We start from the raw sequence: 23,857 nt of genomic DNA on the forward strand, positions 1-23,857 counted from the left end.
AAAAATAAAATAATAATAGTTAAATAAAAACTAATTATTTTTTATTTAAAATGTAATTGGTTAAATAAAAATAAATTATATATTTGAATAAAATTTATTTAAGATTAACTTTTAAATTAATGAGAAATATTTTTCAGAATTATTTGTTATTATATAAAAAAATCAGACATTTTAAAATGATTTTAAATTATTAAAAAAAATATTTATTTATTTGTAAGTTTTTATAATAATAATTATTATTATTAATCTTATTTCTCATTTAAGCATCATATATCTTGTATCTGATCTGTTTCATGATCTGTCTTAAGTCTCTCAGGCTCTCGGCCAATGCATGGTCAGAGACTCAGAATAGAGAAACGTATTAAAATTTTGGTCATTATGCATTTTGTCCTTGTCTATCAAAAACATGTTAACAGCTATATATGCTGCACTCTGCCCCTTTGGCAGCCTTTTTGATCTCTTATTTATCAGGTGCTCAGTATATTTTGTTTTTCACTTCTCAGATTTTATACACTTTTATTTTATGCAAAATAAAAACAACAAATTTTTTTGAAGAAGTTGTCACGACTCTTCAGTCATCATGATCCCTATTCATTAATTTGTCGTTTCTAATAACTTTTTGCATGATTATGAGATGTCTGCGGGACTCATCCCAAGCACAATTCTGGTTAAATAATTTAAATGGGCAGCACATATACAGAGTCAAATTAACATGCATATATTAATAGATTTGACAACTATATATATATATATGAAGCAAAATATGAGATATACAAAAATTTGAATAACAATGAGATGTACGAAAGGCATGATATGATGAAAGGTTAAACATAATATTGGAAAGTAGGGTTTTGAATCAGAAATCATTGGACCCATGTTCATGATCATCTTCCTTACTTTTATTCTATGATCAAATCACCTTTTTTTTTCTTTTTTTGCAGCAATATTTGCCATAATATCACGCCTATGTTTCCCACTTCCAAAGTACACACATGAACCATCACAGAAAGTGCCCTCCCTATTCTCAATTCATAGAGAGAAAGATCTATCTAGATTGCTTTTTGCTTGTGAAAATAAACCCTTTGAAGTAAGCCAAGAGGTATTTTAGACATGAATTGTCTTGGGGATCCTAATGTGGATACTAGATAGCAAATCCTTTTGAAAGTAAATTTAGTGGTCCGACCGAAATAATGTACGATCATATGATATGGACTATGTTATATCTTGTTGTTAGTAAAATATGAGATATCTAGATCATTGTATTAATATGTTGATCCACATGTATTACTTGTAAAAATTTTAAGGTAACATCTTGATCATAACAAAATATATATAATGGACAATCTTCAAAAATCAATCATATAATTTTATAATGCAGAACCCTAAATTGTCATCATTATGACACATATTGTTACAAAAGTGAATCCAGATTAAAAAATGAAAAAAAATATATATATATATGTAAGATAAAGGATTGTTTAATATGTTTATTTTTTTATGAAAAAAATATAAATTTCATTTCAAACATTAACATGGAAGTACACTCTATGACAAGTACTCAGCATAATATATTATTGTTAATATTATTATTTCTTATGCTAAACAAGTAACCTTGTTTGTCGGTATAAATGGTGAGAATTTGAACACCCTTAATTAATGTTTAAACTAATTCAAATCCTTGGTCACGGCAAGCAAGCCATTGAGACATTATTTATTGGGAGAGTTGTCGGTTATATTTACAATATTAACTAATGTCCATTAACAAACTCTTTCTTAGCTACTTTCTGTTTTTTTAAAGTAAAAAATAACTTAACTTCTTATTATTTATTATTTATAACTTAACTAATCATTAATATATATTTTTGAAAATGGTGCTCAACACAAAAACTTTACAAAATTGAAAAAAAAAACATTTTAATAAAGCACTGCGACAAAAAAGTTGTTCACCAATAATCAAATAAAAAGAATAAATTTCAACGAGTACGAAAATTTTCAATAAATAACTAATCATTAATAATATTAAAAGAGATTACAAAATAAACAATAACAAAAGACACTGATTTATCACAGTTTACCAAAATAAAACATCTACATCCACAATGTAAGGTTATATATATAATGTATGGTCCCCTAAAATCTTAACGGATACAAAACTAGACCAAAAACGATGCTCTCAATTTAAAAATGTTAGTTTTCTAAAATGTCTGACCGCACATTTAAATCATTTCAACTAAATCAATATCAATATTTTATCTAAAACTTTATAATCTCTAAAATATTTTCATAATATATAATTCCTAAGTGTATTACCATTACAATATATCATTTTTTTAATATCCTTGTATCAAGATTGTATACCCAAACAAAAATATATTATTTATTATATCAAACAGTATAGAGTTACTCAACAAGTATAACTTTTATAATAATTTAGCCTAAATAGTATTTATAATTTTGGTTCAAATAAAGCCAATGAATGAAGCACGCTCTGGTGAAGTTTTAAAAGCCAGGAAAGTAATAATAATAAGACAGACAAAAGTAGCATTTAATATATAAAAAGAAAAATAAATGAAAATGACGAATGATGATCGTACCGTTGCTGAAGAAACAGCAGCAGAGCACATAGAATAGTTAATGAAGTAGTAGGGTAGAAAAGAAATTGCAGAAGCAGCAGCATGCAACAGTTCACATCCATGGTTAGGAGAGAGAAAGAGATTTTAAATTAGGTCTTCTTCTTACCAACTGGTGGTTAAAGATTGAACTCCTAGACCTAATACCATTAACAACAATGAATCAATATATAATACCAAACTCAGTTCTAGCTGTAACCTGTAAAGACAACAACTTTAAAACAGGGGATGCAGAAAAAAAAGAAGAAAAAAAAACCAGACTTATGATTTCTTTCTCGATTTAATGCTTGTTTGTTTGTTTGTGTTACCTCACACACGTGGGTGAGTTTACAGATGGCGAATTTATGAAGGCAAATAGTCGATGTTTTCAATAATAAATTTAAATTTCTGAATCAGATGTCCTTCTTGATATATATATATATATAGAGAGAGAGATGAAAAGTTCTTCATCTTTTAAGTATTCCGGCCAAGAAAGACTGCATCGGCGAATCGGAGGTTTTTTGCTCCCCACGATACACACAGCCATCGCCGGTTTCCAGGTATTAATTTTATAAAATATTTCTAGATTTCCACGAATCCTTCTTAGCTGCTGCCTGCCGGACAAATTTTGTTCGGGGTCCCCTGTTTTTTTTCTCTCTCTCTCTACCTTTTTTCTTTCTTTCTTTCTTTCTATGTAGTGGGTATCTGTACTGAGCTAGCCATAATGAATAATAATGGTTTGTAAAGAATATATGCTAGAAACCCGTTGGTCTGTTAATGGCTTTTGTAAGCTAAAGATTGATCCTTTTTTCTTGGTTTTTGTTATTTCTAACGTTGGTCATCTAAATTTCCATTCTTGGTAGGTTATCAATTGTTATTAATTTTGGAGAAAGAGAAAGGAGAATATGTCTACTTATTTCAATAAGGATCAATCTCTATCAAGTTCGTATGTTGAATCGTCACCTAACATGATGTATAGTCATCATCATCATAATAATAATAATTACTCTTCGTCTTCTTCTTCCCCCTTTCAAGAAATTTCAACAAATGGTGAAAAACAGAGTAGGTTACCGGAGAATGATTTCAATTCATGGAGAGATAATCAGCTTCTTCTTCTTCATGGTGGCGGCGGCGGTGGTGGTACTCAAGAATTATCTCTCAGTTTAAGTCCTCATATGCAAATGCCTCCGTTTTTGGGTTGTTCTAATTTGTCGATTTCAGCTCATGATAACCTTAGATTACAGGAAGACGACCATTTAAACAATCTTATGCAAATCGATCATAACGGCGGCCATGGCCATGGTCATGGTCATGGTCATATTTCAAGAAGCTTTCCTAATTCAAAGTACTTAAGAGTGGCTCAAGAATTGCTTGACGAGGTTGTTAATGTCCGGAAAGCCCTGAAACGTCGCGATTCCAACATGGAATTACAGCCAAAGAAGGATAATAATAATAATACATCATCGCCACAAGATTGCTCCGGCAGCAAAGTCAGAACCGAGCTTTCCTCCGTCGAAAAACACAATCTTCAGGAGAAATTGACAAAGCTTATAGCTATGTTGGACGAGGTAATAGATTGATTTGATAGCAATTTGTACACAACAACCTGTTTGATTAAATCCTTATTTGATTTGTAGGTGGATAGAAGATACAAGCAGTATTACAATCATATGCAAATAGTGGTATCCTCTTTTGAAACGGTAGCCGGAAACGGAGCGGCGAGGCCGTACACGGCGTTGGCAGTTCAGACTATCTCCCGCCATTTCCGATCTTTGCGTGAAGCGATAACAGGACAGATGAAATTAACTAGGAAGAGCCTTGGAGAGGAAGAAGATATAAACGGGAATATCAAAGGAATCGGAATTTCAAGACTCCGGCATGTCGATCAGCAACTCCGGCAACAGAAACAGCTTGGTATAATGCAACAACATGCATGGCGACCTCAAAGAGGCTTACCGGAAAACTCTGTTTCTATACTTCGTGCTTGGCTATTCGAACACTTTCTTCATCCGTAAACTCTCTATCTATCTATCGAATTCTTTTACTAGAATAAAATTAGGTTAATTTTGATTCATGTTTCTGGTTTTGAAGGTACCCAAAAGATTCTGATAAGATTGTTTTAGCAAGAGAAACTGGTTTGACAAGAAATCAGGTTTCAAATTGGTTCATTAATGCAAGAGTTCGTCTATGGAAACCAATGGTGGAAGAGATGTATAAAGAAGAGTTTGGAATACCGGAAATGGGTTCCAAATCCTCATCCGACCTCGGGTCTTCACCCCCCGCCGCTGCCGGAGCCGTCGAAGAAATGGAAATGGTGCCCGGAAATCTGACAATATCAGAAATGGATCACGATGGAAGTGTTTTCCAAGATGCAATCTGGTTTGGGAATAACGGCGGTGGTGGTGGCGGCGGCGTGTCTCTGACTCTAGGATTGCATAACCTTGGGGAGAATTATCGACTTCCAATCTCAACCGGAGATCTTAATCAATTTAACAATACGGTAAGATCTGACGGTCACGGTGCTCATGTTTATAACATTAATGTTGGATCAGATGCGGCGGCGGCTTCTTCTTCTTCGCATCTCTTATTACATGATTTTGTAGCTTGATTCTGTTTGTTTGTTTTCATTTCCTTTATGTAAAGACACATGAAATCTATTAAATAAACCAATTTTGGGTCTTTTTTTTTATATATATATATCCGTTTAAATCAAAACGTTACATAAATTGGCTTCATTTGAAAGTATTTTGTGTTTGTATCATGTATAACTAAAAATTCAATTTGTGCTAAAACTTACAATTTTGATCACCAATGATCTCCGCAACTGCATTCTCCGTCCTTAAAAAGATGAAATCGATTAGCATCCCTTACCAAGAATTCTCTTTGAACGATCTTCGATATATACTTTGTGAATGTATGACAATCACCACAAACGCGGAGATTCTTCATCACCTGCAAAGGCATCCCCGGTTTCGTGTTCAACAGTCCAAACGCTATCGCCAACCTTTCACTATGCCCGCATAGCATGTCTCGTTTCTCGTCCTCCTCCACGTCGTGGAGTACCGATTGCACATCCGCAACATAACCTTCTTTCTCCATTAATCCCGAAAGCACGTCAAGTAAATCCTTCACATCTTCGTATTGTTCAAACGATTTATCTCCGGTTCCAAATACGTATACTTTGTTACGAATCTCAATCCAACTGCAACCGGGATCCTTTCTGAGCCCTTTTGTTTTCAAACATCTTCGTATTCTCCTCACATCGTCCCATTTCTTTAAAGACGCGTACACGTTCGATATTAGAACGTAATAACCCGTATCATTTGTATTTAGTTCCAACAAACGCTCGGATACTCGCTCTGCAACTTCTACATTGCCAATTGCCCGAGAACCACTTAGTAAGGCTCCCCAAATACTTGCATCCGGTTTAAATGGCATCGAGAGCACAAACTCCTCCGCTTCTTCTAAAAGACCCGATCGCGAGAGAAGATCCACCATGCAGGCGTAATGCTCCATCCTCGGTTCGATATTGAAGTCCATTCGCATCCGACGAAAGTAATCTCGGCCTTCGTCCACTAATCTAGAATGGCTACACGCGAACATTATGGCAACAAACGAAACTTGATCGGGCACAACCCCAGTTTCTATCATTTCGCCGAAGGCTTTCACAGCTTCGGTTCCCTTCCCGTACATCCCATAAGTTGAGAACAAAGTCGTCCACGTTACGACATCTTTCATTCTCATACGATCGAATACGGTCAACGCGTTCTTCAAGATACCACATTTCGAATACATTTCTATCAACGCGTTTTCAATTGCAACATCCGTCGACTCAAACTCAAACGACTGTTTCATTACACAAGCGTGAATCTCCTTCCCAAGTCGCTTAGCCGCAAACGAAGAACACATAGGCAACGCGGACAAAACCGTAGTTCGGTCTGGTTTCAGTCCCTCGGTTATCATTTTACGAATCGAGTTAAACCCGAGGACGCACTCCTTAGAATGCGCACATGCAGAAACGAGGGAATTCCACGTTACAATGTCACGTATATTCATGCTTTCGAATTGTTCAATAGAATCCTCCAATAAATCGCATTTTGCGTACATGTCAATCAAACAATTGCCAACGACTATACTCGAGTTGTATCCGGTTTTAACAATATCACCGTGGAGTCCTTTCCCTAGATTAATGTTCACCAATAGACCCGACATGGAGATCATCGTGATGTAAGTTATGGGATCCGGTTTCACTTCCATCTTCATCGCATTCAGAAGCTCAATCGATTTCGAATGAAATCCATTCCGGCTACAGCAGTTGATTAAAGAGTTCCACGAGACCAAATCCTTAAACCGCGTCTGCTCGAAAACTGTCTCAGCAGCCATCACGTTTCCGAATCGTGAGTACATATTAAGAAGAACATTACTCGCAGTTGTGTCGCAGTCGCATCCTTTCCTGATCATGTAGCCATGGACCAATTTTCCCAACCTGAAGTCTCCAACTTGACAACAAGCTTGAACAACAGACGTTATGGTTAACGAATCCGGTTCAAAATTATGCACCATTTCTAGGAACAGCTTCATGGATTCATCAAACAATCCAGACTGAAAATATCCACAGATTACAGTGTTCCAAGTGACTGTGTCTCTAACGACCATATCATTGAATAAAACTCCACAATCGATAGGCATGTCAAATTTGAAATAGATCGAAAGCAAAGCATTTCCCACGACAACATCGGTTTTAATTCCTATCTTCTCAACCAATCCATGAACCATCTTACCTTCTTCAACTGCAACCAAGCCTCCACAAGCAGGCAAAACTCCCAAAATCGTATAACAATCTGATGCCACTCCGGCCATTCTTGACTGGAAAAACATGTGCAGAGATTCTTCCCAGTATTCATTTGAACTATACCCTGAAATCAAACTGTTCCAAGATACTGTATCTCTCTCTGGCATTTTGTCAAACACTTTAAGTGCACAATCCAATTCTTTGAATCGTGAATACATATCTATAAGAGCATTACCTATGTACAAATCCAGCTCAAAACCCATATCAATTACATGAATGTGAACAAGCCTACCCATCTCAAGGTCTGGCAAACCTGCGCAAGCATTGATTACAGAAGGGAAGGTGTAAGCGTCAGGTTGGAGTTGTAATTTCTTCATTTGTTTGTAAAGGTCCAATGCTTTAGAGTGTAACCCATTCCGTGTTATGGCTCTAATAATTGAATTCCATTGATAAATATTGTTTGTAAATGAAACTCCGCTGAAAATCAATAATGCAGCCGTTGGTTCCTTGAACTGGCCATACTTGCTAATAAGTCTTCCAGAGAAGAAGGCGGACCGGTCAAGACCCACAATTATAATCTTCGAGTGGACCTTGTGAAGATGTCTTGAACATGTTACGGAAGATAAAGCTTTAGACAAAGAATTATAAATGGTTTCGTGACCTCGCATTGCAGATATCTGCGTATATTATCGTTCCTGGTCAACTTTATCGATTTTTTATTTTGGAGATTCCCCAACTATTCATCGCGAGCCCTTCTTCTCCTCCTCCGCAATGATACCATTCGAATTGGCCGTTGGAGCGATTACAAAAATTTGACTCAACGATTTTGTTGTAGATTGCTGATTTTTAACTTATATATAATAAAAAATAAAAAAAAATACGAGAGATTTGCTATAATATATATATATATAATCCATCATCTTATCATTTCTTAACAACAAATAACCTTAAGTGACAATAATTTGATTGACAAAATGCTTTTTTATGGAGGTCTTGATTCTTAAAGTAAAAAAAATAGAATTATTTAAAAATATTATCTTTTGGTAGGGCGGTCAATTTTGAAACTGACATGAAAATACGATTTGAACCGGGTCATATAAATTTTTATTAACCCATTTGCTTGAAATGACTCAAAGTGAACCTTTCCGCCTATTTATAATTTTCTTTTTTGAGTTTTGTGGTTTTATAATTTAACTTTATTTTTCTGTGTTTATGTTATTTTAATATGAAATATAGATGTATGAATTAATTAAATCGGGTTAAAAATCGAGTCGATTTACGTCAATTACAAATAGACAGGTGAGGTTCAAGTTATATTATAGATTTTGACCTGACTTTTAAACATGTAAAATTAAGATTAGTACCGCCCAAGAGCATTCTAACCTGACTTGCTACCCTATCTTTTGTCAACTATATTCATTTTTTTTATAAATTCTAAACTAGATATAATAGAATAGAGCAGCAAATTTACTAAAAATGTAACTGCATTAATTTCTCAGCAATATACAAATCCCATATCCATATGGGAAAAACTAAAGAGTTCGTTCATGCAGACATTTCCCCAAAAATATATATATATATAAAAAAAAAAAAAAAAGGAAAAAGATATCGAGATCAGGGAATTGCATCATGCTTGAGGTTGACGCCGTGACTCGACCGGAGACCAGATCCGCCGGAGAATTATTCCCGGAGAAACCTCTGTTGCCTGGCAATAAAAGCCTCCACCGTCCGCCGGAATTCCTCATTGCTCATTTCATCCTCCGGATACTTAACTTTCCGGCAATAATCAGTCGACGATGATGACCCTCTCAATTGCGTAGTCTGCCTGACTAATCTCTTCTCTCCATCGGCCCCTTCAATCTTCCTTTCCTTGTATTTACTATTCATCATGTTTACATTCATCTTAACCTCGAAAATGCTCTGTTTTCTCTGCTCATCAATAAAACTCTCATTTTTATCGTTTATTCTCGCGTACTCTTTGCAAAAATCAGTACAATTACTGTCTGAATTCGAAAGAAAGCCGGATTTCAGGAAGAGAACGATCACTATTACATTTCCGACCACAAAGATGACCTGAGGGCACAAAATGGTTCCAAAAAATCGCCGGAAGTACTCGCTGGAGACATTAATTGTTGCCGGAATTTGGCTGGAGAAGCTGGAAGCTGCAACGAGAAAGAGAATCATCTCAACAAGACGAAAGAGAGTTGCGATTGTTTTCCGTCTCTGGTAACGAAACATAGCATTAGCCTTCTCAAATTGGACGTTACAACTCCAAAAGGAATCCATTTTTTATTTCTGAAAAGAAGAAGAAGTGGAAGTTTATGTATATACAGAGAGTGATGGATGGGTTACTGAAATATTAAAGAAGAAAGGTATTTATAGGGGACTGAAACTCTTTGCTTTGAGCAGAATTATTAGATTCTCTCCTTTTGCTCTTCCTTTCTTTTATTTATTATTTTTTTCTGCTGAGTTTTAGAACGTTTAATAAATCAAACGTTTAATAAATCAATTGAATTATGTATATTTATTTATGCAACATTTAGATGTGTTTTATTAATATTCATGACTACTTATTTACTCATGTTTTACAAATCTCCTATTCATTTAATATTTACTCATTATTAGAGAGTATAAAGTCATTTATTAAGCTTCCACATATAATGCTTGAGTCTCCATTTTCAACCGTCGTATAAAGACCAATAAAATACAATTAAAAAATGTAATTATAATTAAGGGATTTGGTTAAAATTAAAAATATTTGATTATATTTTAATTCTTCATTTTTAATTATCTTATCTATATAAATGTAACATAGAGGTATTTTAAAAAATTGAATAATAAAAAGTTTCACATTTCATACGTTTCTCTTTCACCTTTTCTACACGCTTTTTTCTACACGCTTTTATTGTTACGATGATAATCTTTTTATTTATTTATTTATATAGTCTGTTATTTAATAGTTTCACTCTAATTATGAATAAATTGTGTAAGGTAGTTTGAATTATTTTTGTAAATATAACCTTTATTATTTTTAAAACAAAATGTGTGATTTAATTATTTGAACATGTGAAATTTAAAAAAGTATATATCTTTTATGTTCTTCTTAATATATGTGACAAATATAATGCAATGATTATGATTTTGAGTAAGATATAGTGTTCTTAATAACAAAGAAAGCTTTAATAGTGCTAGTTGGGAGTAAGAGGTTATTTATTTTTAAAGTATTTTGTTTTATATTTTTTTTTTCTTAGCATGGCTAGCCTCATCCCTTTTACCATATTTTAAATGAGTATGAATGAAATTTGGAATATTAAGTTTTAAAATATTTCTTTTAACATTTGATATATTGTCCGAAATAAAACATATCATATTTATGTAAATTTGATTATCATATTTTAAAGGAAAAAAGCTCACTTAGACGTATGTACTTGTACAACTAGCTCACATAAACGTATCTACTAATAAAATGTCATTTAAACGTCAAAAATTGGCTCATTTAGCCTATCTTAATAACCATGGTTAAACTTTTATTTTTAAATTTATATATTTATTAATTAAATATTAATATATTTTCTCTCTTTTCTTTTCATTTATTATTTCATTTATTACTAATAAATGAACCCTCTATTTTTACTTTTATTTTTATAATTTTTTATTATTTCTATATGAGTATTTATGATTGATTATTTTTATTTTATTTTATATATATAAGATCATTAATTATTTTAACTTTATATTTCTTCTTTTTTTTATATATTTTTTATATTTATATTAATTATTAATTATTTTAAAATTATTTGATCCTAATAATTGAATATAACAATGAAAATTCTTTCAACAATAAAAATCCTTCAACACAAAAATAAATTAATTAATAATTAATAATTGAATAATAATAAAAACTCATTCATCAAACACCAAAAGATCAAACACCAAAAGAGTAATAATCAAATATTAGACAAAACAATTCCTTTACTACTAATATAAGTCGTGAATAAAAATTAAATAAAAAATTATTAATTTCATTTTTATTTATATTAAACTAAATAAGAAAAAACCCTTTTTTATTTTTATTATATTAAATTAAATAAGAAAAAACCCTTCAAAAAAACATTACAGTAAAACATAAAATTCATAAATAAATTGTTAAATTTAAAAAAAAATGATAATTTAAGAAATATAAGAAATAAAAATTAATAAAAAAAAGATGAAATATAAAAGAGAAATTAATATTAAAATAATAAAAAATTTAAGAATAAAATAAATTATCTAGTTTAATTAATGAAAAAGAAGAAAAGAGAAAATATATTAATATTTAATTAATAAATATATAAATTTAAAAATAAAAGTTATCTATAGTTACTAAAATAAAGTTAAATGAGCCAATTTTTTATAGTACATAGGTTTAAATGACCTTTTATTAGTACATACGTCTAAGTGAGCTAGTTGTACAAGTAGATAGCTTTTTTCCTATTTTAAACATGGATATTTGGAAGTTATATTCATATGATAAAGAGTTTTGGAGGTTGTTTGGTTGTGAGTTTTTAAAAAACGAAGAGAGAGAAAAATTAAATGATTGATGATAATTTTAAGGAGATAATAATTATTTTTGATAAAAAAAATTTAAAGGATATTAATATATGTAAATAAAATAAAAAAAATAATAATTTAAAATAAAATGTATTTTAGTAATTTGATTAATAGTTTGAGTAATGGAATTAATAAAATAAAATAATGTTTAATTTTGTAATTATTTGAACCAAATTGATTTTCAAAATAATAATTAAATAAAGTAAAAGAATTTATTGTCTTTTTTCGATAATTCAAGTTAGGTAACTAGATTTTGCCACGTGACATTATGGGGATCCAAATGTACCACATCCATTGGATGATTATCGATCGACTTCCTTCTTTGCTAAGAAATACCCACAGAGCAATTAATAAAAAGAAGGAACCTTCTTTCTAAAAATCTTCCACTCAATTACGAGTGTAGTTTAGAGCTTATTTGACCTGAAGATATATATTATTTTTTTTCAAATAATTCATTAGTTCGTCGTTAATTACTTTATTAATTAAATTATTAATAAAAAAATATCTTGACTCAACTACTTCTATAATTTTATTTTAAAAAAAAAAGACAATTAACTAACTAAGTTAAATTGTTTTTATTAAATTTATATTAAAATATTATATATTTCTATATTATTTCAAAAAAAAATTATATCAATACCCATCCATCAAATAGATTAATAAAAAATAATTTATCTTTAAAAAAATTATTCTTAAGTTTTATTTTAAATATTAAATATAATATTTTTTTTAAATAATTTAAGTCTAATAAACATTTTCAATCAATAATATTTTAAATTTATAGTCTAATTATTATTATAATTATTTTGTAAGTAACCTAAATCAAACACGTATGTAGGGCTCAAATGGGTCAAAGATCATTCCCAAAAAAATTATAATTTTTTTTACTTTACAAATGTAACATTATGTTTATTTTATTTTTTTAATTTAATACATTATTTTCTTTTATTTAATTAAAAAAATACAAAACTTATTTTTATAACCTTTTATTTTATTCATAATTTTCTCGTTATTATTTTAAATTTACCTCTAAATATTTTTTAAAACTCGCCCCCAACTCAAATTTTTGAATTTGCCACTTCAAACAAGTGTTAAAGTTAAAACGGAGATTTCTCTTTCGGTTAATCCTGGACCCGGCCGCACTTGATGACAACTCACCAATAATGGAGTTTATGTTTTTTACGGCTTTAAGCTACCATCTATTTCCTACTTTAATAATAAAATGAAATGCAATAACTGAAATCACATTTTTATTATTTTCAAATTTATACTATTTAATTGTTAATATTTGTATGAATAACTTTATCGGGAATGGTGACTTCTTAACATATAATTAATAAAACAAAATTATACTATATTATATATAATATTAAAAAATATGATTGTAAGAGTGGGTACGTACATAAGGAAAAACGAAGAATAAACCAAATAACCTAAATTTATTATTATTTTTTTTATTAAATTTCTTTTTCAATATAAAAATTAGTGATGTCCATTTCAACTTAAAATTATTTGTTAATTAACTAATAATAAACACAAATTTGACATAAAAAAGAAGAAGAAGATAGTAGAGATGCATGCATACTCAGATTTCATTTAGTAACTTTATTTTTCAATGGATTTCTACACATTTGAAAACCTATCTTAACTTTATTTGACTTACCTATTGTATATGATATCAAATCATAAACCAAATAATAAGATTTGTATTTGTGATCGAGTTTTATTTTTTAAGAAAAATTATTACGACATAATAACTTATTGATAACTATATTTTGTTGAGGATGAATCCTGATATGAACTAGACAAGCATAATTCACTACGTGAAAATCAAGTAGAAATAAGTAAATCTTCTATTCCTAATGATTCCTTACCAGCTACTAACATGTTTTTGGTCATAGGAGATCTAAACCCTAAAAACAACCCTTATCCAAAGCTTTTGAATAAATCTTGATAATTATTAGCATAGTAACATGATAATGATGAATAAAATGTGGTGATAATTGAATTGCTAATTCAGGGTTTGATCTTAAATAATGAATGTCTTTAGATAGTATTATTGCTAGAAAAGGGACAATGAAATGATCATTGAGAAAAAGAAGACAATGAGTGCAAAATCTATGTTCACAAGCAGACAAACAAACTACCAAAAAAGTTAAAATTATTTTTATTAAGTGGATGTACATAGTGGAAAATAGCAATTATAAAAAAAAGGTCCTTCCTTTATAGTTGGTTACTTTCTTACACAACTTAATTTAATTTAGTCCATTTGTTGACACTTGAAAACAAAGTATATAAAACACATATAAAAATTATAATAAATTCGATCTAACAGAAAATTTTACAGTATCGTTGCAAGTGCACATAACCAAATGGATCGTGAATTTTTAGTTTTAATCTTGAAAAGTATTTTCAAATTCTATTATTTTTGTTTAAGTCAATTTATTCACTCTTTAACAATATAAACTTGTAATAATCTATTTTTTCTTACAACTTAACTTATGTATTAGCATAAAGATACATGAAAAGAAAAAAAAAAGTAATTACATATGACAATAATGGATTTAATTATTAAGACCTCATTATCCATATAATTAAATCTAAAACTTTAATCATATATATACACTTGGATAATCTTGAAGCAACTCAAGGCCAATATCAAATAAAATATATGATCATATTTGTTCTTAAAATTTAAGAGGTAGCAAATTTAATTTTTACCATAAACTTTATTTGAACATTTTTTCTGCTGAACTTATTTAAGTTGTTCATCCTTCTCATAATTACAATTTTTTTTTTTTCTAATCAGAACGGACTCAACAATACGATATAGCATTATTGGTGTTGTTTGAGACAAAAAAAAAAAAAAATTCATCTTGAATATATCTAATCCAATTCCAAATCAGATTGATAAATTTGAAGTTGTATACTTAGGGTGTATTTGACGAGGAATTGAAATTGGCAATGAAATTTTAATTCTAATTCCATGAGAATTGGTATTGAATTACAATACAATTCGTATGTTTGTAAAGATTATAGAATTGTAATTCAATTTCAATTCCTATGTTTGGGAAGATGATAGAATTATAATTCAATTTCAATTTCTATATTTATAAAATAAAATATCGGTTAAAAATTGTTAACTTCTTAAATATGTTTTCACGTTTTTGACACGTTTAATACGTTTTTGACATATTTAACACGTTTTTGACATGTTTAACACGTTTTTGACATGTTTAACACGCTTAACACGTTTTTGGCACGTTTAAACACGTTTTTGGCATGTTTAACACGATTTTCACACGTTTTACACATTTTTGACACGTTTAACACGTTTTTTACGTATTGGCACGTTTTTCACGTTTTTCACGTTAAACACGTTTTTCACGTTTAACACTTTTAACACGTTTTTCACGTTTAACATGTTTTTCACGTTTTTGGCACATTTAACACGTTTTTGACATTTTTAATACGTTTAACATGTTTAATACGTTTTCACACGTTTAATATATTTTTCACGTTTTTGGCACACTAAACACGTTTTTGGCATGTTTAACACGTTTTTACACGTTTTACACATTTTTGACACGTTTAACACGTTTTTCACGTTTAACACGTTTTTGACATTTTTAATACGTTTAACCTGTTTAACACGTTTTTCATACGTTTAATATGTTTTTCACGTTTTTGGCATGTTTAACACGTTTTCCACATGTTTTACACATTTAGACACGTTTTTCACGTTTAACACATTTTTCACGTTTTTGTGACATTTAACACATTTTTGACATTTTTAATACGTTTAACATGTTTTTGACACGGTTTTGACACGTTGAACACATTTTTCACGTTTTTGACACGTTTAACACGTTTTTGACATGTTTAACACGTTTAACATGTTTTTCACACGTTTGACACATTTAACACGTTTTTGGCACGTTTTACACATTTTAGCACGTTTAATACGTTTTTTACATGTTTAACATGTTTAACACGTTTATGATATGTTTAACACATTTTGACAAGTTTAACACATTTTTGGCACGTTTAACACGTTTTACACATTTTGACATGTTTAACACATTTTTGGCATATTTAACACGTTTTAAACATGTCATAAGTGTGTTAAACGGACCAAAACGTATTAAACATGTCAAACTGTGGTAAATGTGCCAAAATTTATCAAACGTGTTAAACGTGCCAAAAATCTGTTAAACATACCAAAACGTGTTAAACGTGCCAAAAACGTGAAAAACATGTTAAACGTGTTTAACGTGCCAAAAACATGATAAACGTGTTTAATGTATTAAAAATGTATTAAACGTGTCAAAAATATCAAAAATGTGTTAAACGTGTCAAAAACATAAAAACGTGTTAAACGTATCAAAAATGTGTTAAACGTGCCAAATAAGTGAAAAACTTGTTAAATGTGCCATAACGTGTTAAACGTGTCAAAAACAAGTTAAATGTGTTAAAAATGTGTCAAACGTGTCAAAAACGTGTTAAACGTGTTAAAAACGTATTAAACACGTAAAAATTGGGATAAACGTGTCAAAAACGTGTTAAAAATGTGAAAATCGTGTTAAGCATGTCAAAAACGTGAAAAACATGTTAAGCGTGTCAAAAACATGTTAAAAACGTGAAAATCGTGTTAAACGTGTCAAAAACGTAAAAACGTGAAAAACGTGTCAAAACGTGTTTAAAACGTGAAAATTATGTTCAACGTGTCAAAAACGTGTTTAACGTGTCAAAAACATGTTAAAAATGTGCAAATCGTGTTAAATGTGTTAAAAACGTGAAAATTGTGTTAAACGTGTCAAAAATGTGTTAAAAACGTAAAAATCGTGTTAAACGTGTCAAAAACGTGTTAAATGTGTCAAAGACGTGAAAAACGTGTTAAATGTGCCAAAAACGTATTAAACGTGCCAAAAACATGAAAACATGTTAAACGTGTTAAAAACGTGTTAAACGTGTTTAATGTGTGAAAAACGTGTTAAACATGTCAATATCGTGTTAATTTTGAATTACAATTTCGACCTAAAAAGATTGGAATTGAGAACTATCAAATTACACTATATTAAATTTCATTGAAATTCGAATTTCAATTCTTAATATAAAAGTGTCTAACAAACATAAGAATTGGAATTAGACCCTCCAATTTCAATTCTATTTCCAATTTCAGGGTTATCAAACACACCCTTCATTTTTGTTTTTTGGTAAAACAATGTAATTGGAACTTGGATCATGGGTTGAGATCACATATTCATTTGACAAATAATGTTAATTAGATAATTTTTAATGTTTAAAAATATATATGTATAATTTGGATTAAGCTAGATGAGAAAATATATTTTAGATATCTAATGGGCTAAGCTAGATGAGAAAATATATTTTAGATTTCTAATGGGCTTAAGTCGTAGCTGAGAGATGATGCTTGAATCTTTCGCTGGTTGATGGAAGGTATTGATTAAGATCATCTCCAACCCTCACCCCCATTTTCATCTCCAAAATGCAGTAAACGTCACATCAAACAGTAATTCATCTCCAACCCAAAAACTCATTTCCAAACTCAAAAGAATATTCTCAAAATATTCTTTTTTACACCAACTTTTTAACTTTACTAATATTATCTATATATTTATCAACTTTATAAATTTAACCCCAATCTTTTCTCCTTTGTTTATGAATTTTTTTTTATAAATTAATAATTCATACACATAAATATAATTTAATAATATTTAAAACAAACAAAAATTATATTAAATTAAATATTATTAAAAAGAACTTACACAAGTACAAATAATAAAAATGATATCAATTCTCGGAATTGGTGTACTCCTCCCACAGATGATCAATTAATGCATTACGAAGTTCTATGTGAGCTTCTCTGTTTCTAATTTTTCCATATCGAGAAATGAAATCTTGAAATCGAGTATTTTCATCTATCACCATTTCGACCTCCGGTGATAGCGTTTCCGTTTCAATTTGAATAGGTGCAGTAAGGTCACGTTCATCCTCAACAATCATATTATGCAAAATTATGCACGTAGTCATTATATCATGCATCACTTCTTTTCTCCAATATCGTACCGGTCCTGCTACAATGGCAAAACGTGATTGAAGAACTCCAAATGCACGTTCAACGTCTTTTCTACATGCTTCTTGTTTCATTGCAAAATATATTTTCTTCAAACCACGAGGCTCATGAATTGTTTGCACAATAGTAGACCATTTTGGATATATGCCATCAGCTAAATAATAGCCCATGTTATATTCTTTTCCTTGGATTACATAATGAACTGGAGGAGAAATACCTTGAGTTAGATCCGAGAACAGATGAGATGACCCTAACACATTTATATCGTTGTTGGTGCCTGGCAAACCAAAATATGCGTGCCATATCCAAAGATCATAATCTGCTACAGCTTCGAGAATGATTGTAGGTTTTCCACTACGGCCTGTATATTGTCCAGCCCACGCGGTTGGACAATTTTTCCACTTCCAATGCATACAATCTAAACTGCCTAACATTCCAGGAAATCCCCGTTTCTGGCCAACATAAAGAAGTCTAGAAATATCATTTGATGTTGGCCTTCTGAGATACTGCTCGCTAAATATCTCAACCATAGCTCGACAGAACCTTTTCATGCTTTCAATTGCAGTGGACTCTCCAATTCTAATATACTCATCTGTGGCATCTGCTGGAACACCATATGCCAACATACGAAAAGCAGCAGTTATTTTTTGTATAGGAGATAATCCAAGTCTGCCTGTGTTGTCCCATCGTTGTTGGAAGTAGCGATCATGATCTTTGACTGCATCAACAATTCGAATGAACAATGAGCGAGACATTCGATATCTCCGACGAAACATGGTCTCATTGTACACTGGATTATCTGAAAAATAATCATTGTATAACCTATGATGGGCATTCTCCCAATCACGATTAATAACAATATGTCCAGGAATTGAACCACCATGGAACACTTGCTCGTTTTGTTGTTCAAGAAGATGTTGGATGATCATATTGTTACGAGTGATACTATGACTTAATATTATAGCTCCTTGATGAAGAGTGTTCATCATCTGAAGAAGAAGATGAATTTGATGAATCGCTAACGTTGGAATTCATTCGGAATGATAAGAAAACTATATGTTATAAGTTATGAATGATAAGAAAACTATATGTTATATATTTATAGTAGTGTAATTGCAATATGATGGTTGTATAGTCACTTATAAAATTAAATTTATGGAAAAACGTAAGAATCCTTTCAGCTTTTTAGAGAAACATGAGAATCCTTTCAGCTTTTTAGAGAAACGTGAGAATCCTTTCAGCTTTTTAGAGAAACGTGAGAATCCTTTCAGCTTTTTAGAGAAACATGAGAATCCTTTCAGCTTTTTAGAGAAACGTGAGAATCCTTTCAGCTTTTTAGAGAAACGTGAGAATCCTTTTAGCTTTTTAGAGAAACGTGAGAATCCTTTCATCTTTTTAGAGAAACGTGAGAATCCTTTCAGCTTTTTAGAGAAACGTGAGAATCGTTTTAGTGTGTAGTCATTTCCAAGTAAGTGTCATAAGTGTGTGGATTTTACATATATATTGACATACGGTGGTAACATATAATTTACTACCTCAGACCATTTGAATTCAGTATAATACACAACCTTTGTTAAGAATGTCTATCTGATCCGCTGCCTATAACCACGATGAAGATATCCTTCTATGTAGGGTTTATATCGAAACTTCTGAAGATCCAATTATTGGAGTGTACCAATCAAGTGACCGATTGTGGTCTCGTATTGAAGATGCTTTCAACAAAGAAAAATTAGAGCATTGGGAGATGCGTACTAAGAGATCTATGCAATCCCGACTTGACACTATCCAAAAAAGCACGAATAATGGAAAAAAGAGCTCAAAATCAAGATCAACCAGATCCATTCACGACGGGTACATTTTCAGGATATTTCAATAATCTTGGAGGAAGTGATGCTAATTTATCAGATTATTAATTATTGTATTATTTATGTTGTAATTTTAATTATTGTATTATTTATGTTGTAATTTTAATTATTGTATTATTTATGTTGTAATTTTAATTATTGTAATTTTTATTTTTAAGTATTGTTTTAGTAATTTAAGTGTGTTTTTTAAATTTTATAACATATAACGAATTATTATTATTTTATATTTTTTGAAAATTGTTAATTTTTTTATCAATATTATTTATAATTATAAATTTATAATATAAATAAATAAAATTATTAAATACTTAAATAAATTATAAATAAATACAAAAAGATTATAAATATATATAATTAAATAAATGTTTAATATAAAAGAAAACTTAAAGAAAATTTTAATTAAAATAAAAAAATAGAAGGACCTCTTCACATCTTTTTGGATAATTGCCGGCTGAACAGTATTCCGCCATATATGGCGTCTTCTTCCTCTAGATATGCCGGAACTCCATTTTGGCGGATGATTTGGAGGCCGGTTGAAGGAGATTGGGCTACTGCAAACCCAGTTTGCAGTAGGGTTGGAGATGCCCTAAGTTGGTTACAGAGCTTGTCGCCTTTTGAAAACATTCGAATTGTCCGTTAATCTTTTGGTCTGATTAATTTATATTTGATTTGTTTTTATGATTATATGGAATTTGAAGATAAATTAGTTTAGAGACGGAATTCAGGGGGCAATTTCAGAAATTCATAATTTTAACTTTTAAAAGCTAATTTAAAAACCCGTCCTTGATGTTTAATCTATGTATTAGTATTAGCCCAAAAGATAACTAATATTAAATAAGACACGCTTATAACATGTCACGTGAGTAGCGTGCCACGCGGCTTGAACAATAACCGTTTTAGGCGGAGAAATGCACCACCGACTACAACCCTGGATGATCATGATTTCATTTGGTAGAATTGAGAGAGAAGAACAGTCTGAACAGATCGATCGATCGATCAAGCAATGCAGAGGAAGAAGGAAGAGAATCTATCTCTTCTCAACATTGCAAAGAATGAAGTTCCGGAATCAGAAACTACGAGTAATTATGGTATAGTAGATTCAGGCACCGCTCTCCAACACTTTCTCGATTCAATCCCTATCTCTTCCATTCCCCCCGGCATTACAAACTCATCCTCCGGTAACCATTCCAAATCTATGACTCACTCTTTACATATATTCATTCATTCCTTCGTGTATATATATATATGATCTGTAACTATCTTATTTACAATTACTACAAATAGCTGTGGAAATCAGAGCAGGCGATAGCGTCGGAGATGCCATAAGAGCGCTGAGCGAGAACAACGCCTTGGGAGGACTCATCGCCGATGAACCTGATGCTATCATTGCTGACGATTCCATTGCCAAATTTATGAATAACAATCCTTCCAACCGTTACATCGGCTTTATCGACTTCGCCAGATTGTTTCTATGGTCTCTCCAGGTAATTAAGAGATCTTTACGCCTCCAAATTCAACTCAGATGATTGTTTATTTCTCGCTTCAATTTTCTCAATAGGAATGTGGAAAGCAATGCCACCAAATTAGCGAAGAGAAGAGCAGCATTAGCGAGGGAAGTTTCTTCTCAATGCTTGATCAGAATCCCGACGTTGCTCGAACTAAGGTTTTTCCACTCTCGATGGATCGATCTCCTTAAAATTGTTTTCAAATAATAGATAGAGTTTGAGATTCATTTGCACGCAGATAGTTGTGCTGGCAAAGTCATTTATTTGGCATCCGTTTCTACCTGTGCAACTCAACGACACTCTTCTCCATGTTTTACTCCTTTTCTCTAAACATCGACCGGAGTTCTTACCTGTCGTCGATCAATCCGCCGGCGGCAACAACGTCACTGGCTTTGTCACAGAGGTATCATTTCCTACCACTAGATAATGACGCCGGCGGTTATTCTACTTGTCCGACACCTTTATCCTCCTTATTCTGATAGAGCGGGGTGATCCATCTCCTCCTTATGTCTAGCGGACTCGAATGGTTCGATCAAATTGCAGACAAGCCCTTACATGATTTCAGGTTACATGTTTAAATAATAACTTTGATCTTTCTTTGTGTTCCTTGGAAATCAAAACGTTAATCTCTCTTTACTACCAGGTTCGATCTTGCAGAAAGAACAATGTATGTATTCGGAAATCAAAGCATTGATGAAGCAATTGACATATTATGGAAGAACAGAGACATTGGTGTAGTTGCAGTAGTACAGAGCACGAAGAGGTTGATTGGATGGGTTAGGAGAAGTGACATACATCTTCTTCTGGACAATCATGAACTATTTCACATGAGAAAGTAAGTTCATTCATTCCAGTTCTGCGAATGATTGATGAATTTTCCATTAAATCTGACTGTTAATTTCTCCACTCGTAAATAGGAGCCTAAGTGTTGAGCAGTTCATTAAAATGTCTCCTCCTGAAGAGGAAGATAATCATTTAATTAATGCAATGGGAAGTAGTCTTACACTGAGGAACAATTTCCTACTGAAGATGGATTCACCTGCCACAGCCCGAAAAACTGATACCCTGAAACAAGTGATGGAGAAATTGGCAAAAAATAAATCAAGTTTTTGCTTTTTGGTGGATGATGAATCACAACAATTACTAGAAGGTGTAGTGACCCTGAGAGATGTTATGCTTCAGTTTGCCCCACCTTCCGTTGATTCGAGAATCACTGGAGGTAGCTTTTTTGAGACAGCATTAGAACAGACTGGGTGTAGAATTCAAAATGGAACGGTGGTATGTGATCGTTGATATCTTTTATTTGTTTATCTAAATGCATGTTTCAAGGAATAACACCACATGCAAACTTACTTACTCTGCAATGTTGGTGTCTGATACGTTTTTTAGCCTGTAAAAGAAGAATTTACTTTGATCAGTTTGACAGACAAATTATACTGATTATCTTTTCAAATTTTCATGCAAAACAGTACACATATTGGAGTTGTTTTGATTTGAAATATATTTTAAATAATCTCAAATCAAAGAATCAGTAGGAGCCAGAATGAGGAGGTCATATTTGAAGAAATTTTGTCTACCATAATGATTTGTGGATTTGGAATGAAAAGGGGGATTGATATGTATTATGTTTAGAGTAATTAATATTATAGAATATGTAATTTTAGAATGTATTTCTTCTTACTTATCAGAATAACTAATGTGAGATGCATGAAAGTCTCATCAAATATAAGTTCTTTTAAATGTAGAGTTCTTCTTCTTATGCATGTAATATAAGTTCAAGACATGTAATTTAATTTGGATTTGTATATAAATTAACAACTAAAAAATCTTACTTAATACACCAAATTTCGAAAAGTTTGGCTAGTCATTTCAAATAGTCTCGCAATATCTCCCTAAACAAAAAATTATCCTACCCCTTGACACATACTATATTCCAATCCAATGTGATAAGAGTCCATTTCCAAAGGATTTAAACCCATATTATGATGGTAGAGAATATTTGCTCCTGATTTTCTTTTTGTCTTTACTAATAATGGAACAAATAGCATCCAATATGATTTGGCACGCTTCAGGCTGGGTTATCTGGATATTTAATATCCCTGTTTATTCATTTGGGTGATTTTATTTATTTATTTATTCAGAGAAGTTAAAAAATTATCTAGTTCATGACCTTAGGATGATTTTTTAGCTTCAGATGGTTCATTGTTTATCTTTTCACTATTTTGTTCATTCAGGTGTGTATTTTTTAATCCGAATAATACTTTCGATCTTTGGTCAATCGTCTACTATTTATACCTTCCAAACGGGAGAGATTGAATCTAGAATTTTTTTTTTTTAATTTATCTTAATGAGAAGAAGGCTATTTAGAGTTATTTCTAATAATTTTTATAAATTTCTTT

The 23,857-nt window shown here is 31.1% G+C and overlaps 5 protein-coding genes across 5 annotated transcripts; 2 read left to right on the forward strand and 3 right to left on the reverse strand.

Moving 5' to 3' along the window:
- The first annotated feature begins 2,819 nt into the window (after positions 1-2,819).
- LOC124930775 (BEL1-like homeodomain protein 7) lies at positions 2,820-5,290 on the forward strand. Its single transcript, XM_047471131.1, has 4 exons — positions 2,820-3,169; positions 3,473-4,177; positions 4,247-4,620; positions 4,701-5,290. The coding sequence occupies exons 2-4, from the start codon at positions 3,515-3,517 to the stop codon at positions 5,215-5,217; spliced, it is 1,554 nt and encodes a 517-aa protein (XP_047327087.1). The 5' UTR covers positions 2,820-3,169; positions 3,473-3,514; the 3' UTR covers positions 5,218-5,290.
- Positions 5,291-5,302: 12 nt separating this feature from the next.
- Positions 5,303-8,208, reverse strand: LOC124930774 (pentatricopeptide repeat-containing protein At3g03580). The gene has a single exon (XM_047471130.1). The coding sequence runs from the start codon at positions 8,067-8,069 to the stop codon at positions 5,415-5,417; it is 2,655 nt and encodes an 884-aa protein (XP_047327086.1). The 5' UTR covers positions 8,070-8,208; the 3' UTR covers positions 5,303-5,414.
- Positions 8,209-8,874: 666 nt separating this feature from the next.
- On the reverse strand, positions 8,875-9,716 carry LOC124932579. Its single transcript, XM_047473233.1, has one exon. It carries the CDS (start codon positions 9,685-9,687, stop codon positions 9,082-9,084), a length of 606 nt encoding a protein of 201 aa, XP_047329189.1. The 5' UTR covers positions 9,688-9,716; the 3' UTR covers positions 8,875-9,081.
- An 8,089-nt stretch (positions 9,717-17,805) lies between these two features.
- LOC124928767 (putative nuclease HARBI1) lies at positions 17,806-19,017 on the reverse strand. The gene has a single exon (XM_047469016.1). It carries the CDS (start codon positions 19,015-19,017, stop codon positions 17,806-17,808), a length of 1,212 nt encoding a protein of 403 aa, XP_047324972.1.
- A 1,939-nt stretch (positions 19,018-20,956) lies between these two features.
- On the forward strand, positions 20,957-23,025 carry LOC124928769 (SNF1-related protein kinase regulatory subunit gamma-1-like). The gene is made up of 7 exons (XM_047469017.1): positions 20,957-21,131; positions 21,238-21,437; positions 21,512-21,616; positions 21,697-21,861; positions 21,941-22,023; positions 22,102-22,293; positions 22,376-23,025. Exons 1-7 carry the CDS (start codon positions 20,957-20,959, stop codon positions 22,749-22,751), a joined length of 1,296 nt encoding a protein of 431 aa, XP_047324973.1. The 3' UTR covers positions 22,752-23,025.
- Positions 23,026-23,857: the final 832 nt, after the last annotated feature.

This window comes from Impatiens glandulifera, chromosome 3 (assembly GCF_907164915.1).
Source record: "Impatiens glandulifera chromosome 3, dImpGla2.1, whole genome shotgun sequence".
Taxonomy (NCBI): domain Eukaryota; kingdom Viridiplantae; phylum Streptophyta; class Magnoliopsida; order Ericales; family Balsaminaceae; genus Impatiens; species Impatiens glandulifera.